Source organism: Denticeps clupeoides, chromosome 9, assembly GCF_900700375.1.
Source record: "Denticeps clupeoides chromosome 9, fDenClu1.1, whole genome shotgun sequence".
Lineage (NCBI taxonomy): Eukaryota > Metazoa > Chordata > Actinopteri > Clupeiformes > Denticipitidae > Denticeps > Denticeps clupeoides.
In genome coordinates this window covers 7,574,704-7,595,214 of record NC_041715.1, presented here as the reverse complement: position 1 = coordinate 7,595,214, position 20,511 = coordinate 7,574,704, and the positions used below count along the sequence as shown (strand labels likewise).

General features: G+C 40.5%; 1 protein-coding gene across 4 annotated transcripts in view; it reads right to left on the bottom strand.

Annotated features, from left to right (window-relative positions):
- The window catches only part of nalcn (sodium leak channel, non-selective), a 79,909-nt gene that overhangs the window by 35,898 nt on the left and 23,500 nt on the right, over positions 1-20,511 (bottom strand). For all 4 annotated transcript variants that reach the window (XM_028991883.1, XM_028991884.1, XM_028991885.1 and 1 more), the window contains exons 14-18: positions 16,248-16,379; positions 15,177-15,344; positions 10,257-10,448; positions 5,995-6,132; positions 4,587-4,661 (exon numbers count right to left, since the gene is read on the bottom strand). In XM_028991883.1, the coding sequence (XP_028847716.1) occupies positions 4,587-4,661; positions 5,995-6,132; positions 10,257-10,448; positions 15,177-15,344; positions 16,248-16,379 (705 nt within the window). The remainder of the gene's footprint in view (positions 1-4,586; positions 4,662-5,994; positions 6,133-10,256; positions 10,449-15,176; positions 15,345-16,247; positions 16,380-20,511) is intronic.

The window sequence follows — 20,511 nt, the reverse complement described above, 5'->3', positions numbered from 1 at the left end:
GTCACAGCTGGGAGCAGATCCTTCTCCTATAGAGCTCCGCAGTTGTGGAACAGCTTGCCTGTCAGTGTCCAGGACTCAGACACAGTCTCAGTGTTTAAATCTGTTTTCTCTGGCTTTTTGTTAAAGTCCTAGACCCTCATTTCACTTCACTTTGACGCAGTGTCAATTATAAAGTCCAGTTTATCACAGAGTCCCCCTGTTAGACACAGACAAAGTTAAATTCACCCTAGTTAGGCTGTCCTAGTTAGGGTACCGGGCCACTGTAGCACCAATATACCACTATAACCACATATTTCAGTATCGGTCGTACAGTGCCACCGTCTGCCACTGCTTCTGTTTGTTTTTCTCCGAGACACGGAATCAAGCACCCAGACTACTGGCAGACCCCAGTGAAGAGACCAGCAAATAAATCCTGGTTCCTGACAACTGCTAAACAAGGACATACCATGAAACAAACCAGAGGGTCACCACAGCCACCACCACCGTTACAACTACAGCTTCAGGGATCTTCAAGTGGACCAGTAACATCATTATGGACACGTAATCTATACCATGACACTGGACTACATTTTGGACTTCTCCAACCCTACAACTGTAGGATTTATTATTATATCATCCCCAACCCTGCACTGACACCATTTGCAGGCTCACTCTACCCTGGAAGGGGGTCCCTCTCTGTATCACTCCTTCCCAAGGTTTCTTCCTTTCTTTTTTTTTTCTCTCTCCTAGTTTTTTTTTGTGTGGAGTTTTTCCTTGTGTGCAGAAGGGACAAGTGTGGGGGGTGTCAACTGTAAGGCCTGTCAAAGCCCATTGAGACATACTGTATGTGATTTTGGGTTATATAAGAAATAAATGTTGTTGTTGTTGTTGTTGTAGTGACCTAGTGGGTAACACACTCGCCTATGAACCAGAAGACTCAGGTTCAAATCACACTTAGTACCATTGTGTCCCTGAGCAAGACACTTAACCCTAAGTTGCTCCAGGGGGGGTACTGTCCCTGTAAATACTGATTATAAGTCGCTCTGGTTAAGGGCATCTGATAAATGCTGTAAATGTAATGCTACATTACAAATCTATAAATCAAACAGATCAGATAACCATAACAAATATTTTCTAAACATTTACACACAACATTTCAATAGAAAAGGGAATCTTTCAGGCCCATTAAACAAACTTATATTCTGGAATGCAAGTGAACCAAGTCAAGGTAAAAGGGTTGTGTCTGGAAGGGTATTTTTCAAGCAATTGGTCCGCTGTTGCGACCTCTAATGGGAGAAGCTTAAACGTGACTTCTGGAACATGCATTCCAGACAAAGCACCCATGTTGTGAACCCTAAGGAGGCAGTGGTGGCCTGGCGGTTAAGGAAGCAGCCCTGTAATCAGATGGTTGCCGGTTCGAATCCCGAGCCGCCAAGGTGCCACTGAGCAAAGCACCGTCCCCACACACTGCTCCCCAGGTGCCTATCATGGCTGTCCACTGCTCACCAAGGGTTGATGATTAAATGCAGAGGACACATTTTGTTGTTTCACCGTGTGCTGTGCTGCAGTGTTTCACAATGACAATCACTTCACTTTCACTTTCACTTTATTAGGGGTTTAATACTATTCTGCTGTCAACAGATTTTTTGTTTCCTAAAGGTTGCAGCAGAAGCCCTGTATACCACGGGATCACATTTCTGTCCTCTGAATTCACTCCATCGCACCAGTTGGGAGATGTTCAACATGTTTATGAGTTAGCCTCTCCATCTCTGAAGAGCATTCTCTGTCTGTCTGTCATTCTGTTTGGGCCAAAAAAATTTGCAATGCGGTTTCATCACACTCATTCTCAACCCTACAATTTGGCCACGGAATGAAATTAGATGTTTTCATTAATATGCTGAAAAGCTCCCCTCTAATTGGCAGATCCACAAATCATGCCAGCAGTGAACTGGGATTCCTAAGATTAGCAATATGCAAAAATTCAGTAGGTTGCCTCGACTGATCTGAAGGTCAAGGTGATGTGGGGTTTCCTGTGAGATTGGAGTGTAAATATGAATCAGTTTAGGATTTGGAGTTTTGCCTGGAGTATTTGAGGTTCATAGTATGAGAGTTCTGAACTCTCCTTGTTGAAATAAATTGAAATAATCTCATGTCAGGTCAAGATTTGTTTTGTCATCTTTTGTCAACCGTATACATTAAAGCACATAGTAGAGGCAAAATAAGGTCTACTGTTCCAAACAGTTCCAAACAGTTCAACAAACAACAGAACCAGGTCAACCAGGACGATAGCAGATCAACCGGGCATAGATTAACAGTGCTTTCCATTTGCACTTTAAAGGTGGCACCAGGTCACGGTGGTTTTTATTGCAATTTTTATGTACCTTAACATGTACTAAAAAGTAACTTTTTATATACCCTAAACTTAATTTCTATCTAAAACTTCACTATGACAAATTTGTTTTGAAATGAAGATATGTAATACACAATTTGTAAAACGTGTTTGTATTTCTATATTTCTATTTATGTATTTTTCCTATTTGAAAAATGTATATCAATATATAGCTAAAATAAAATAATAAACATACCACAGACCTTTTTAAATACATCCTTCTAGCTCTTTACCTCAGAGCTTCAATGTCTTCCAGCCTATCACCCAGGCAGCTCTCACAGAGAGCCAACCAAGATGCCAGACATGCTGTCTATGCCTCTGACTTAATCAACACTTTCAGGAAACAACTGAAGACCTGGTCGTGTAAAACCCACCTTCTCACTGCATGGCAGCACTTGGTCTGTGTTTACTGTAGCCCATGTATTTCCATGGTAGCACTAAAAACCGCATATACTATATTTTACAGTATTTATACAGTATTTACTCCTGACAGGAATGTTTTTTCTTGTCTTGTGTTCCTGAGTTCCTTGTTGTGTTTACCTTCTATTACGTGTATAAATCCTATTTTACCCTGTTTTGTGTATTTATGGTTTTGTCCATGTGAGGGTCTCTGTACCCTGTCTGCATTTCCGTCCTTTTCCCTGCCTGACAGTCCTAACACTAAATGACTACCGGCTTCTGCAACATGCTGTGCGTGCATGCTTGAGGTCTCTTGATGTGACCAAATCCTTATTTGACTCCAGATAGTAGCATGTACCTGTGATGTAACAGCTCCCCTGGACGCCACAGGGGGTGCAGGTGCAGGAGAGAGCGGTTCCCCATCCCCCGTGTCTCCCTCTAACTGGTTTGTGTGATGTCCTCTGTTTGTGTTTTTATGTGACATACATGAGCTTGTGAGTGTCCAGGACTGCTGGCCTGCAGGAGAGCAGGAAAGTGCTCGTGGCCATGTGCAAGGCGTAGGACTTGTGAAGGCAGACTGGCAGGCAGTGGTGACAAGGAGCACAGACTCTACTTACAGCTGAACCAGACTTTTTTCAGCACAAGGTATGGTGGCTTTTTTATGCCCATTCCCAATAAACTGTTCTTTTTTCTCCACTCTCTGTGTCTATTGTCTCCATTCCCCCCTCAGTCGTGACAGAAACAAATAAGAAGGTTTAATTTTACACAGTATAACCATGGCAATGACAACCGTCAGGTTTTTTTGTTCATGGTAACATTTGGAATCAACAGATTTAAATTGATACTCAAGCCTAGCATAGGCATATAAAATATATTTTTGGCGCAAAAGCTTACCATTTCAAATCCAATGAAATATTTTTCCATTTCAGCATAAATCACACAAATTAACTATGAGACAAAAGAATGGGAAAAAAACGCAAAAAATCCCATCACGGGACTGTTTGTTCCACATCAAAGGAAAACAAGACTTGTTACAATGAAGGTCAGCTCTGAAAATTGGTTTGTTGGCAAATGTTTATAAAAAAGGCACAATCCCTTAACCCCCCCCAGCCCCCCCTTCACAAAAAGCAATCACAATATAGGAGTCTACTTTTAGCCGCTCCCGTCTGTGACTAAAGCACCTGTAAAATAGGCAATTTTACAGCAGCAGCTGACGATCAGTCATCTGTAGCTGAGGGATAACCAAACAGGACGTCTAAAGATGTGGCCACAATAAAGCCTGCCGCCACCTTGGGGAATCTGGGGGAAATAAAAAAAAAAAAAAAAAGCCTACAGATGCTGGGATCCAAATTGCGGCTCAGGTTGCATTTGAAAGCCATTCGGCTAGCTGTTCGTCACACACAGCGGCTCATCTGCATCCAGCAGAGGAGGCGCCTAATTAAGGTTCACACATCAAACGGTTGCCACGGTAGCAGCGCACCCATCCTGTCCCTTTGCAATCAGGGAGTGTCGCTGGGTCACGCTCACTCTGGCTAAATGCTTGATGAGTCATACCTGCATGGCGCTCCTGGATTTTAAAACTTCGAACACTTGAATGTGCATCCCTATCATTTACATCAAATTTACAAACCCTATCAGTGTTTTCAGACATTGTGATTTAAACACTCAGATTTACACGAATCTGAATATGGTGAGTATTGTGATGTTAAAGGACATGAAAAAAATGTTTGCGATATGAGTCTTGCGATAATGTCATTATACCTCTCACATGATCTATATGGTCATCATAATCATCACAATTAAAAAAATCTTCTCATACCTGCTTCAGCTTTTTCAAATCTTCATCCAACTCAAGATTGTCTAGAATGACGGCCACAAACAAGCTCAGCAGTATCTGGAAAAGATAAATAAGTGTAAGTCTAAAACACAATAATAAAAAATATTAGATACCATTAACAGGGCTGGGCCATTTGCTACATGTGATAATTAATTCAGATAAAAATATAACAGGAACCAACGATTCCTTACAAAGGAAAAAGACATCAATGCGTTGTTATGACTGTTTTTGATTCTTCAGAGGGGTAGTTTTAGGCCCGCTGGGCCTGGATGGAATATTCTGGAAAGGGGGTCTGCTGTGTGACTCACGTCCACACGGATAGCCAATAATGAAAGGCCACTCACAGCCACTTATCAAATAGAGAATCGTTTTTTGACAACACTTGATCATGGCTGCTCAAACATATTTGTAATTTGTGAATATAATTTTTTTATTTTAATTTTGTCTGAAATAACACTTTACAATTCTCTGTGTTGGGTATCATGTAACTTGACAACGGTACCTGATTCAATCACCAAAATATCTGTATATATATCTGAGTAGGTATTTTACACATTTTAAATTTTGGGAGTCCTTCATGCACTGTTATTAAAAGAAGAGGATATTTCAGTGAAAATGTTTTCAAATTTGTGGTGATGGGGGAGAAATCACTTGCTGCAAGGATGAGTTGTGAGTCACCCTCTGCCTGATTACATGCTCTATCTATCGCTCCCTCTCCTTTCCATTTTTTCAATTTTCATTCCTGAGCCATAGTCCCTCACTCTCTATTACTTGTTTAGCGCCACGTTGTACACTAGGACAATTGATTTCTGGGCTTTTATGAGAGCAAATTTCTTTCTGAGCAAATACCAAAAATGTCACTGCTTTGGATTTTACATACATACAAAATGTATACATTCTTGTACTGTATGTTAATATAGTTAAAAATATATAGTTAAAAAAGCATGGTTTGTTACAGGTAATACAATCCAGCTAGTTTAACCAAGTAATGGTAACACAGACCACAGTAATCATGTCTAAATATGTACAGTGGGTATGAAAAGTATTCGTACCCCCTTAAATTTTTTTCTAATTAATGTACACACAGCATACACACCCCATAGTGAAAGAAAAAGACAAAATTGTTGACATTTTTGCAGATTTATTAACAAAGAAAAACTGAAATATCACAGTCCTAAGTTAATAAATCTGCAAAAATGTCCACAATTCTGTGTTTTTCTGTCAATATGGGGAGCTGTGTGTACATTGATAAGGAAAAACATGAACTTAGCAAATGGATGCAATATAACAAAGAGTGAAACATTTAAGGGGGTCTTACTACATTCTGACTGAATTCTTTTTATGAAGAAAATCTCTTGCAGGCAGGAATAAGACAGAATAAGTAAATTACCAGGGTAGCAAACAGATGATAAAGAATGAAGTAGATGGCAACGACCGGAGCCCACATGTGGCCGACCGCGACCAGGGTCTGATCCATGACGTCCACCCAGCCCTCCTGAGTTAAGATCTGAAACATGGACATGAACGCCTGGGGGAACAGAAGGAACACAGGCTTGGGGTCAACAAAGGACGTCCCTTCCAATAAACTGTGAACATTTCACTCTTGGCTTTTCAAGCCTGCTCACAATCAGCGACAAAGGACTGAAAATGTCAAGAGGCTCCCGCTGACTCCAGCCCTGCTGCACACCGAACAGGCAATTTGAAGTGAGCAGACGCCACAAGAAGCAGGTACAGGCAATACTGTAGAGCTGCGCAATTCATAAAAGAACTTATGGGTACATTGTTAAGGGCAGGGGGGAAAAAGCACATTACAGAGGGTAGGTGGAAGAGGCCACAACGGGGAGAATAAAGGAAGCAGAAAGGAAGCAAAATGTGGCAGCGTTCACACCGCCGTACAGTCAGCAAAAAAACAATGTACAACATGCAAATCCCATAACAGAGCTCCACACTGAGGACGGGGATTGAATGTGCTGCCACTAATTAGACAATCTTCATTTAAGCTCATTCATTCAACTGGAAACAACAAATGCTAATCACTTTAGCATAAAATGTGAATTGATTACTTCCAGGCATACAGTCTGACACTAATTGAGAAAAATGGCTTCTGTTATCAGTATTTCATTATTTTCAAAATGACGCCAGGACACAATGTTTTATAAATTGTTTAAAATGGACGGAACTTGTGTACTGACAGCTCTCACGCACGCTTCTCCTCCATTCTGGATGACTGAAACCAACGGAGGTCAATGCATTACATGTGCAGACATTTTGAAATGTCTTTCTTGTTATTCCTAATTATTTATGTAAAGCCAGAGGACACCTCCGACAAGCGAACAAGCCTCAAGCTTAGCAAGTATGGCTGGGCTCACCACAATTTCATCTAGAAAACTACTGCATCCTCGAGAAGCCTTTTTGTAAACGTGTATCACATTTTCTGTAGAGTTGTTAGTAGAGGTATGGCAATATGCTGTAATTGGTGCCAGGCACGTTACCACATTATTATCGCTTCAGCGCATTAGTTAAAGGTCCCCAATTATGAAAATTTCACTTTGTGAGATGATTTAACTTCCCTTAGCCTGTCTATGGTCCTGCAGTGGGTAGAAATGGTGATATGTATAAAGAGGGCTTTGGCCATTCTGCTTCGCCGGCGGCTCAGAAGGTTGGATCTCGAATTTGGCCCCTTGTGTCGTCATAAGTGGAAAGGTTACCTCCCGTTTCTCATGCTTTGTACGCATAATATTACCTATAATATTACCTCCACCGAACATCATGGCTTCCAAACGTGTGCAGCATTGCAGTTGCTCTGTGATTGGATGTAAAAAAATAAGCACAAATGTTTTGTTTTGTTTTTTGTTCTGTCATGGGAGACTCTAAAGAACCAGTGGGTTCTTGCAGCAAAAACTTCCTGTTTGCTGCAAACATTGAGCTCTGTGACGTCATTTCCATGAATGCGCCTTCAACTTCTCCTCCTCGTTAGCATTAGCTACACACAGAAACAGCACATTCTGGGGAAATCTCAATGTGAGACTGCCTAAAAATGGCTGTAATTCTGTACCATGGCTGAATTTTGGAAAGAGACTGCAGATATAGTTTTAGGGGACCACTGAGACCGATATAAAAGCAAAAACAATTTTCATGTCTGGGGACCTATAAATAATTTAACTGTTGTGTTATTGTTATTTTAATTTCAATGTCTGGGTCTGAATACATTTGGATATACACATATAAACCTTGGGTCACAGAACGGGTGGAATGTTGATAAGTACTGGCTTAGGATGGGTGTCATTACATGAACCGGAAGAGAAAATTTATGGCGGACAGAAAACATCACGGAAATGACACAGTGACTTGGTGCTCTTTGTGTCAGTGTTTAGGGTGACAAACCTCTTTTCCATGAACATGTCCTCTTTTTCAGACCTGGAAATTGTGTTAGGAAGGGTTTTTAGAAATGTCAGAATTTAAGAGCTGTGTCATGGCCTGACTCTGGAGGGGTGTCCTAATCTGGTGTTCTGGACCGGAGTTGTCATGCTCGTTGACATGGCGAGGCAGATGAGCTGGAATGATGGCTGGACATAATGATGAAGAAGGATGCATACGCACAACGTCACGAAACAAGGGTTTAATACATGATGAACAGGACAGGAGAGACATCCAGTAACAAGTAACATGTAACAATGACCTGGGGGTGAGCAGACACAAACAGGGCAGCTTTATATGATCAGACACAGGTGAACACGATCAGGAAACATTACACAGGATGAACATGAATGAATGAATTTTGTGTTGTCATCGTTGTCGCCCTGTTTAAAGTGTTTAAATGCCGTCCTATCATGTGTAGTCTTTGCCAGGTCGTTGTATGTAAATGGTTGTGTTACGTCCTGTATTTTGGGCCTTTGTTTCAAGTAAAATCCCCTCTCTTGTGAGTAGTCTTGTGAATGCTTCCTTGTTTTGTCATACATCTTGTATGACACTTAAAAATGTCATTGTACAATGTCTCACTGCCACAATGGTTTATAAAGATAAATAAATACAGAAAGAATTTTGAATTTATTACTGAACGTCACACACAACAATGCAATTAATTGTGATTAATAACTCACTCAATACTTAATTGTTGCCCAGCATTAGTTGCACAATAATCACTGCATTTCAGCTGTTTCCTGGCAGCGATGTGTCTGTATTACACAATTGTAATCTGAACACAACCGTTCCACGGGGCACACGATGAAAGATTTTTGGTTTTCTAAACAAACCACCACAGGATTCATTAAAACATGAAAACTCTGAACAGCAAATTTTTTTGCTTCTGTGGTCAGCAGGGGTTTGGGTCTCTTGTTTGTGTGTGTATGTGTTTAAGTTTTATTATTATTATTCATTTTGCCCTATAGGAGTCAAATGAAGGTTCTGGCACAGTTCGGCCCTGGGGCGCACATTAAGCCTGGCCACCCTCTCCACGGCTGGCCGACAGCGCGATAGCGATCATCCTACAACAGGTCTGTTTGCGGGGGTAACGGGTAAACACCATTATCTCCGGTGGTTATTGTGCCACCCAGAATGAAGAGCTGGGGAAATGAGCAGCAGCTGTTTATAGGAGCCCTTCAGCGTCCCGCCACCCCCAACCCTTGCAAAAAGATGCCGGATAAAAAGATTTGGCTAATGAGAAAGCATCTCATGAACGCGCTGTATCACAGAGCCTAGTGGCGCATATGCTGACAAATTAGATATTACAGATTTACGGTGCTGGGAGCGCTGGCTTTACTAGCACTACAATAAAGGTTGTTCTTTATTTTTTGTTTTAAAGAAATATGTGCCTTGGCTTTGATTTAATTTATAATAATTTAGCACAACATTTAGAATATAAAAGAATTTAACATAACACTTTACCACATATTTTTTGCTCAAAAATAAAATAAACACATTTTACATGTTAAAGCTTGTGTGCTGCTGTGACAAGCTCTAGGCCAATGGCCGAATGCCATTAATCAGCAGGCCAGCATCGATATAGAAACGTATAACATGACCTTGACATTGTATTATTAGCAGTTCAAAGGTGATTTTTATGATTGCCTGCGCTGATAATAGTTTCATAATATCACTCACCCACCCTAACACACCCACTATCCATATCACTTATGGATCAGGTGATGGAGCCCATCCTGGGAAAAAGGGCCCTGCCATCCCAGCTCAAATCTTGGCCCCCTGCCTTGGTATCACACCACATTATTTCAGTGGTCAGTTGTTTATTTAATTGTAAATTTTCTAATTCATCATGTGTGTGAAAGACGTCACAGCAATATAAATTTTTTTGCATCATTTAAAGTGAGAAAAAAGAATAATGTTTTTTCACCGTCGTGCAATAAGCTGATTAAATTTCACTCTCTGCCCGAGTGAATACTTTAAAGGCCAAAGGCTAGATGGTGTCTTCTTTGAAAAACAGCGTATGGCTACAGCCACAGCTAGCTGTGGTATAATAATTCATTTACAACATGCATGTCACACTTTTATGGCCTGTGTGGGTGTGTGAGAGAGTGACCGAGCATTTGCATCCGTCTGGACGTACGAATCGCTCACTGTCTGCACTTGAGGTGTGTAAGTCTGCATGCAGGTTGAGTGTGCGTGTGTGCGTGTTTATGTGTGTGTGTGAGTAATTACCCTTGGGAAAGTGGTGAAGCGGTCCAGCTCCTCCACAAAGCAGAACATCTGCAGGCTGATGGCAGACATGACGATGAGCAGGCTGGCTGTGAACACCACCAGACTGCCCAGCTTCTTCCCTGGACCGAAGATCTTGTAAACAAAGTCCTCCAGAGCTGGAGAGATCTTGATGAGCCGCACCACTCGCAGCACCTTTTACAATAAAGAATTAAACATGTTTCCATTACAACGTAGAGTTTAAAGCATTTCCAATAATAATAATAATAAAAAAATAAATAAAAATTGTCAGTGAAATTAAATGGATTCCAATGTGCAAAATTACTTATTTTTAAGCCGTACATAATATAAGCAAAATTATCATGAAAAAGCATTTTGAGACATTTTGAATGCTGGTGGATTAATTGAATTTTGGAGGAGAAGATAATGCCAAAGAAGTGCAGTGTAAGTATGAAATGACCACATGGACTCTCATTGATTTATTATCTAAAACAAGGAACATTTATCTCTCAGAAAAATCATCACCTCCTGACCAGAGGGAATAAAATGACTTTTTGTGACAATAACCCCTTAAAGGCAATGCATCATGGTCAGGTTTTGATGCGAGTGGGAGAATGGCTATTGATTTGGTTGGTTTGATTAGCCCAACTGAGCAACATCAATCTAGCGAGCCAAGAACCAATCAGAGAAAGACTGATACAACAAGAGAAGTAGCACCAGTTTTGCCAAAACCTTTTAGCAGCAGTAGGACTGCACTGCATTCTTCTTTCTAGGATGCATTTAAATGCACCCAGGAAGCAATTTCTGTATAATGTATGGAACAACAGTTAAAAATCTTGTGATTGATCTAAAAATCTTGTTTTGTGAATGAGTCTGACATTTTACCAGCATTGATCTACGCACTGTTTTTGACCTGTCTGAAATTTAATCTCAAGTAGTTCATGACAGTGTTTCATACCCCTCTAATATAATAAGAATCTATTATATATATATATATATTTTTTTTTTTTACACACACACGCACACACACATAGAAAGCCTATTTGACCAGAATGTATGGGAAAATGTTATTTATTTATTTTATTAACTTCCATATTCATATTGCAATACACAGCCATTTCAGACATGATGTGGTGTAACTCCTGAGATATTAAATGAATCACACAGCAATCATACAGATTCACGGCAGAAATTCTTGGAGCTTAATGTTGACTGCTGTATCTCTTCATACAGCACCAAAAATAATGGGGGGTGGGGGTTCAGAACAGGTATTTTATGGAAGGCACTCTCTTTGTGAATCGCAATTACTGATGGAAGGGATGGCAGAGCGAACATAATTACTGCTGTAAGTGGAGTTTCTGAAGTGCTCTTCAGCCTCTAATATTGACCACCTCGCCTGTAGATGGTTGCGAAGGTCACACGTTGTCTAGTTCACAGCCTACATGTCTAGTTCAATTCCAGCCTCTCAACACCAAAGTATATATGTGACTGTAGTTTATTGTAAATGGTCTAAACCCTTCCCATGAACATTAACCCCATGCCGACATATTTTATTATACTTACAGTATACAGTATATTATTATACTTACAGTAAGGAGCCTGTAACATACAGTGGATATGGAAAATATTCAGACTCTCTTAAAAATTGCACAATTTGTTATCTTGCAGTCCTTTTGCTAAAATGATTTAAGTTCATTTTTTAATGTGCACACAGCACCATATTGACAGAAAAGCACAGAATTGTTGACATTTTTGCAGATCTATTAGCAAAGAAAAACTTAAATATCACATGGTATAATATCACCTACACTGTGACACTCATATATTTAACTCCAACTCCATACTGACCATTTATTCTGATCATCCTTAAGATGGTTCTACACCTTCATTTGAGTCCAGCTGTGTTTGATTATACTAATTGGACTTGATAAAGAGCCTTGATGAGAGAGTCAAAGAACCCAAAGGTCACTGTGGCTGAGCTCTAGAGATGCAGTCGGGAGATGGGAGAAAGTTGTACAAAGTCAACCATCAATGCAAAGCTCCACCAATCGGGCCTTTTCTCGTCAGTGCAAGACACATGAGAGTCCACATGGAACTTCATACCAACTCTGTGACTGTTCTTGAATGGCCCAGCCAGAGCCCTGATTGAAACCCAATTAAGCATCTATGCTGAAACCTAAAAATGGCTGTCCACCAATGTTTACCATCCAACCTGCCAGAACTGGAGAGGATCTGCAAGGAGGAATGGCAGAGGATGTCCAAATCTATGTGTGAAAATCTTTCCCCAAAAGACTTGTGGCTGTATTAGATCAAAAGGGTTCTTCTACTAAATACTGAGCAAATGGTCTGGATACTTAGGCCCATGTTTTCTTTGTTAATAAATCTGCAAAAATGTCAACAAGTCTGTGTATTTCTGTCAATATGTAGTGCTGTGTGTAATTCATGAGGAAAAAATAACTTTAGCAAAAATCTGCAATATAACAAAGAGTAAAAAATTTAAGGGGGTGTTGTGGTGTGTCACATATGACAATAACTTTTTTAAGGGTTAAGAAGTGCATTTATGTTATTCCATAAGACATACGGTACATAAGTTGATTACTCTATATATGTACATAACACAATATTTTCAAGAAACTACTAAAGCACAATATACACTATATATCAGAGATTATGTGTATGTGTGTGTGTGTCTATACACAAACACATAATCTCGGATTAAGTGTTTGTCATGTTTGGGAAGAGTTGTGGCTTTAAAGGTCAAATTTGCAGTGTTTTAATTAGGCTTGTCAATGAAAGCACACCTCATCCTATCACCCATATCCAGCAGGTACCCAGAATCCCTGCTCCCAAAATCCATAATCTGGCATTTACAAACATTCTATATTTACCAAGGACTGTAGGATGGTAAAAGCAATCACATATACATTGTTTAATTAATAGGGTTTTAACATTCTGCATTAAAATAGGATTTGTAAGATTAAAATCAGATTGCAGACCATAGATGTCATCTGTTTCACCAAATAGCATCAATCAGCATTGTACAGCAAATAATATTTTAAAATAGGTACATTTGGGCTGAAGTACTGCATTAAACTGTGGGCTCATGTTATATCGAGATTGTGTTTTCTTGTCTCATGCACCCTCTATCATCCCTGTGCATGCCAGTGGATGAACACAAATCGACCTGTTAAACAGACAGACATTCATTTGGGTGTGATTTTTGCTCCAGACAGCAGACTGACAGCGGATTGGTGATTGAACAGGACAGTGTTAAATGGTGCCTTTAATTTATATTAATGGATGCATTGTCACAGACCAGCAAGAGCATGGGAGTGACAGTGAGAAAGAGCTCAATTATTCCCTCACTGCAGTGGATATGCCTGGTTCCTATTCTGATTTATTCATTTTGTTTGTTCACCTACTGATGTTGTGATATAGTTATTAGTTATTATTCCTCTAGCGCTTTACACTTAGCACCAATTAGAGTATCAGAGAAAACGTTGAACTGACAATGTGTCACATGCCTCTTTAAAAAGCATTATGACACCCTTATGACATTGTTTGGAATAATAGTTATGTGACAAGCAGCTCCCTGAATGATGTTGCTTATGGTTCAGCTGAATGCCAGATGGAGCTATTACATCATGAAAGTCTTTATTGTCACAACAACCATTAATAGATTTAAATGGACAAACATCTATCACAATAAAAACACGGTTCAGACTGTACTTTGCAACACTCAATCTTGGGCAGTAATATTACAATATCTACTGATTTCATCTGTTTAAAAAAATCTGACTAGTATTATTAAAGTTAAATTCATGTTTGAATTGATTTTTAATTCTAAAGTACATACAAAATTAAATCTCATTCCATCCAGTGGTTTATGGATGTCAAAAAATAAAAATAAATGAATATATTTTAAAAATAACATGTAGAGCAAAGCCCTGTGAAGGAACACATGCAGTCCAGTGTAAATGGGACTTGCAAACGGAGGGGAAATATTTTGCAGCACATTGTGAAGATTGATTGACGATATATTGTCATAGGAGGCATTTTCATTGCCTGAAAGGTAAAAAAATAAATGGCTTCTTGATAGATTGACCATTTAAGTATGTCATCACCAGAGGTGACAGTGAAAATAACTGCTCTCTGTAGAATACTTTTGGTAGGTAGGGCAGCAAAAAAAAGTAATATATTATTATTATGCTTTTTTAATGTATACATAAATTGCACTCACTGTCTACTTTACCATGTCATTATGTAGACATTAGATGTGTTGGCAGTTTCTTATTCATCAGTGTTTGCCTATAGAACAGCGAGCTGGAAATTTTTAGGTGGTGGACCACCCTCTACCCAGCAGTGACAATGAAGGACAAAAAAAGTAAAAAAAAAAAAAAAAAAAAAAAAAGCACAGCTCTTCTGTGCCTGAAAAACTCCCACTAGGACAACACCAACTGTTATCATTATATATGGTCAGTGTGCCTAACACTGACCAATGATGATTACAGTTGTGGGTGGATGATGAACTGTGAAAAGTCATACAGTGTGCAACTGTTCCTTGTCTATAATTCACACAACTGTTCAAAGGTTCCGGGCCATTTAGCAATGCCCTCGTTTTCTCTATCAAAACTACTGTAACATCAGTAACATCAAATGGATCAAGAATTCTGTTCAGAATTTTTTTATGGAGAGGCCCATTATCAGCAGCCCTTTTCCAATGATCTTACAGCTCAACATAGTCATACCGATTAAAGAAGCAGACTTTGTCAATGACTGTAGCTTATTTGTTTTGTAATATTTTCTATTCAAACTCCAAGTAAACAGAAAACAAGGGCATTTCTTAACCTTTCAGCGAGGTGGGTGGCAGTTTCTACGTTTTTCATTCTTCTGCCACGTTCTTTTTGGGAGGAGCGGGCGTACCTGGAAGTAGGTGAACTGCGAGTGGTAGAGGTCAGGGTAGATGTGCAGCGTGGTGCCGACCACCAACAGAGACTCAAACTTGTGCAGGGAGGAGCTGATGTAGCCCGTGAAGCCCAGACACCAGATCTTCAGCAGAGCCTCCAGGTCAAAGAGCACGGTGAAGGCCACCTGGAAGGGTGTGTGAGGGGAGGAAAACACACACACACACACACACACACTTCAGATCATCACATCACAGCACAGGATCCTTCCGGCCTTCTCTGACAGAATTCTCCATAATTGCCTCTCATTTTCCATTGTATGCTCTCCCATAAAATTAGACAAGGAGCAGGCTAATGGCAAGTGATAAAGCTGGGTATGAAATAAACTGATGACACGGAGCGCGAGCCGGCGCGGCCATTTTTATTGAGTGCGTGCGTGCATCCCTCCTCGCAACCGTGGGCTGATACCAATAAATAATGAAGGATTAATGATGATAGGGACCAGGAGCAGGTTGTTAGCACTGGGGTGTGCTTTCCTGCACTTATCTCTTTCTTTCAGCTGTGAGTGGGCGGGTGCTCTCACTTGACTATCCGTCTTTTTTTCCTGTTGCGCCGGCAGCATACTGATACCACAGGCAGCGCCAGGCAAACACACACACACACACACACACACACACACCTAAACAAAATGGAGAATGCCCACGGGCTGTGTCACTGTCACTTCTCACCTGATTTAATCTCCGGATTTGAAATCAGAGGCATGACAAGGAAAATATGAGGTGTTTCCCAGTAAAGCAATCTCCACTTCCCTTCACCGGGATTAGACGTAACATATTTACATATATATTTCAAGTGCTGGAAATGTCATCAGTGCAGCGAATGTGTTGAAGGTAAAAGAGCGTTTTTATTGAAATAAAAAAAGAAAACCAATGCTCCCCGCTGCATGGTATGTTACAAATTCACATACTTCAATATTTGCTTTTTGAAATATCAACACAGCTTGGTGTAATAAGATTAAATTCATCTCCAAATGCTCAGAGTGTGCATGTTTTTTTTCATTTTTAGTTTTTTTGGTGATGGAAAAACCAACCTCAGCCAAGTAAAACTCGTCGTAGTGCCTCTTGTGGTTTTCGCCCTTGTAGTAGTTGCTGGCGGCAACCACCACGTCCACAGCAACCATGCTCAAGATGAACATGTGGAAGACGGAGGAGCGCATCAGTTGCTGTGGAATTGGGGACAGAAAAGGCCGGAATTAGGTATTAGGTTATAGTGAGAGATTGGGGTTTCCCAGGCATGAAGCATATCAAACTATGTTATTAATGCAGTAAACACTAGTAAAACACAAATGTAAGATAAGTTTTGGGGAAATACATCTGAAAAAGTGGTGACATCTTAATTACAAACACAACACAGACAGATGGCTCAAAATATTTAGTAATTTTGAAAAAGGGCATCTTATTTTGGAGGTTGTATTATATGTAGGCCAAAAGAGTAAATTGAATAATTATCAATACCATCAAACTAAAAATTGCAAATAATAACAAAAAAAAAATCATTTTTCAGCAAATCAATGTTAACCAATCATATGACAGATATGCTATACCTATTCCCTACAGTGACACGGCTGACGGACCCATTACTCATGTTCGGAGGTGGACGCTTTATTGAAGAAGACCTCAGATTCAGAATGGAGCCGATTAATCACACGGGCGATAGAGTGGGGCCTGGCAGGTGAGCTGATGGACTTCCAAGTCCCTAGCCGGCCCAGACACGACTCTCCTCCATGGGCAGAGAAGAGATCGAGGCTGGAAGAGATGCACCAGTCTGACTGTCACTCCGGTATTAACTTGTTCACCACGCTGGAACCAAGTTGAAGGACTGGCTTTGGAGAAAATGACCGCATGAATCACTTTATACATGTAAGCTGTAAGGTGGCGTGAGTGATTGCTGAGTGAGCCATTTAAGATCAATCACAAAAGACCAGGAAATAAGAGCTATTAATGGATGATAAACTTTCATAAAATTAAGGTCTAACAATCATTATAATAAAGCTCATTGGTGTTTTTATTATTATTATAAATATTATAGTAGTATTCATATTATATGAATAATGTATTGATTTGATGTATAAGTGATATTGTAACCAAGGGATACTGCAGTATGTTTACAATCTGTTACAGACTGAGGAAAGGACAGCATATTGGTGACTGTGTGTGTGTGTGTGTGTGGCCTGGATGAATCAGCAGTTTGAAGGGCTTTGATACCACAGATGCCCCAACATCTGTGCATAGCTGTCCTGAGAGGAAAAAAAAAAGTGATGCCCGAAAACAATGTTCATTTGGACAGCACCAAAATTTGACCATAGCAATTTTATCAATTTCTGTTATGCACTCATAGATTACACATACATTCAGCCATTCATTAGCCATTAAGTGGTGGCCTAGCGGTTAAGGAAGCGGCCCCGTAATCAGAAGGTCGCCGGTTCGATTCCCAATCCGCCAAGGTGCCACTGAGGTGCCACTGAGCAAAGCTCCGTCCTCACACACACTGCTCCCCGGGCGCCTGTCATGGCTGCCCACTGCTCACTCAGGGTGATGGGTTAAATGCAGAGGACAAATTTCACTGTGTGCACCATGTGCTGTGCTGCTGTGTATCACATGTGACAATCACCTCACTTTAAAACATCAATATAAAAGCAGGTCTCTTGGAAAAAGTGAAATTAGTCAGACATGGTAGACCCAAACAAAGGGAAAAAAAGGACAGGAGGCCGTGGGCTAGACTCCAAGACAAGAAAAGCAATCAGCCCACTTCCCACTAATCACGCGTATGCAGGGATGACAACTGATTTGTTATGTATGAGTCCGGCGCAGCAGAAAATGAGAGCGGTGGAAGCAACATTTAAGGAGGCGGGGGGGGGTGAAAGAAACATTTTACGGCAGCGCCAGCTGCGTACTTTGGACAGGTATTTAACATCCAAAGGATCACAGCGTGGGCACATTTATGTGTGTAGAAGTCACAAGGCGAAGGTGGTGGAGGGGGGGGGGGGGCACTATTTCATTTCCATTTGAGTCTGTAAGTGGCTGCACAGCTTGTAGGTGGGAGGAAAATCATCCAAGATGAGGAGAGTTGGAGAGAGAGAAAAAGACTGAGGGGAGAGAGAGAGAGAGTGACAGAAAAATAGAGAAAGAGGGATGGAAAAAACCCATCAGGCACTGGGGAAGGAGACCTCCATTTTTTTTTTAATTTTGTGTTGTTTTTTTTATGTCTTGCACAAAGAATCCCATTTCTGCCTGCAGAAGCCGGGAAAGCAGCCATTAACACAGCCATTATACATAAACTCAGTTCAACCCATTTGCTTCTGAAACAAAAAGACTTGAGATGAAGCGCCTTGGCACACATTTGATGGAAGATGTCGTAACTAACATTTTAACATATTAACTGCTGCCATTCTAAAAACATGTGCGTATAAAGTTCTGTATTAATATTAAAATCATATACAACAGTCTTGGCACAACATCATAATGGACTTTATTCCTAAAGAATATATCACCTTTATGTGGTGCTAGTGGGTAACACACTCGTCTATGAACCAGAAGACCCAGGTTCAAATCCCACTTACTACCATTGTGTCCCTGAGCAAGACACTTAACCCTGAGTGTCTCCAGGGGGGGACTGTCCGTGTAACTACTGATTGTAAGTCGCTCTGGATAAGGGCGTCTGATAAATGATGTAAATGTAAGCGATGCAGGGGAGTGTGAGAGAAACGGCCTGAAACTGGAGCAAGTTAAATCAGCACAGGAGGTGACCAGGCCCAATGGCTGTCAGGCAGCGGGGCACCCTGTGGTGTGCACTGAACGTGCTCCGTACCCCGGAGGCTTGGGTGAGAGGAGCGTAATTGAGATGAAGAAGGGGGAGACCTCTGAACCTGCCTCCATGCGGCTGGGTCGGCCATCTCAGCTCCCAGCGTAAATTGTCTTGCCAAGACAGGACATGACAAAACAGTGTGACATTTCCAGCTTTGTAACACTGTCCGCCACCCTGGGGCTTAAGCTAAATAAATAACAAATTAATAAATAACAAATTGGCACAGGAAATGAACAGAACTAACCAATAACAAAATGTTGAAACAGTGCTTTATAAATCTCAAGCCTTATTAGGTAATGTAATAAATGAAATTGTCGAAAAACAGAGTGATGTAACATGATGAAATGTCTTTTTGATGTTTAATGTAGCTTGCAATAATGTAGCTAATGATAAAACACAACAAAAGCAAAACAAATATATGAATATTGCTGTAAACCAGTTTAGAAAAAAACAGAGATCAGGAACCATTTCTATTTAGTACAGTATAAGCCCACTAGTGGTTGCTTAAGGTATGATGTCAGACATCATGTTCTTTGCACTTTATTGTAAAAAAAAAAAAAAAAAAAATATATATATATATATATATATATGTGTGTGTGTGTGTGTGTGTGTGTGTGTGTGTGTGTGTAGAGAGAGAGAGTAAGTAACTTGTTCTGCATTTCTAACCAAATTAATAACCTAATTTGACAACTTTAGAAAGAACTGCACCTCTACACAACATGTAACCTCCAGCCTTTATCAGCTGGCTACACTTTTACTTTACTTTGCAGACGCTTTTGTCCAAAGCGACTTACAAGGAGAAGACACCAGAAATTCCCATTTGGTTTCCATAGATTGTGAGTTACAAAACTAAGAACCTGATAAGGTCTTGTCAAGAATAGAACATGCTAGGGAATTGTTAAGTGCTAGAAGATTATAATTTTTTTTTAAGTGTGTGCGTGTTAGACTTGTTTGAATTACTTTTTAAACAAGTGAGTTTTCAAATGTTTCTTAAAGGTGGTGGTAGTCTCGGCTAGTCGAATGGGGCAGGAAAGTCGTTCCACCAGCCAGGGACATCTAAGAAGAATAGAGTCGATTGGGATCGGAGACCCCGTGAAGAGGGAAGGTTTACAAAAGATGCGGAGTCCGCATCAGGTGGTATGAGGTCTGATGCGTCGGATTCCACGTGTAAAGAAGTGGGATTGTCAAGATCAATTTACTCTCTCCATGTCTGTCCCGTTTTTTTTTCTTGTTATCCTCACCTCTCTTGTCAAACTTTCTTGGCTGCGTTTGTCAGCAGCGGCACAATTAGCACTCTCTCTAGTAGGATTCCTCATAAATTCAGTCAGTTTTATCTCCACTATCAAATCCACATACTGCCAGGATGAAGCTCGGATTCGGAGGGTACCGAGGTCTGACTAGTCTGATGAGAAAAAAAGTTAGAGGAGTGCTTTTGGAGAGTACTTATCTGGATCAATGCCGAGTCCAGAGTGACGGAGGTGCATTGCCAG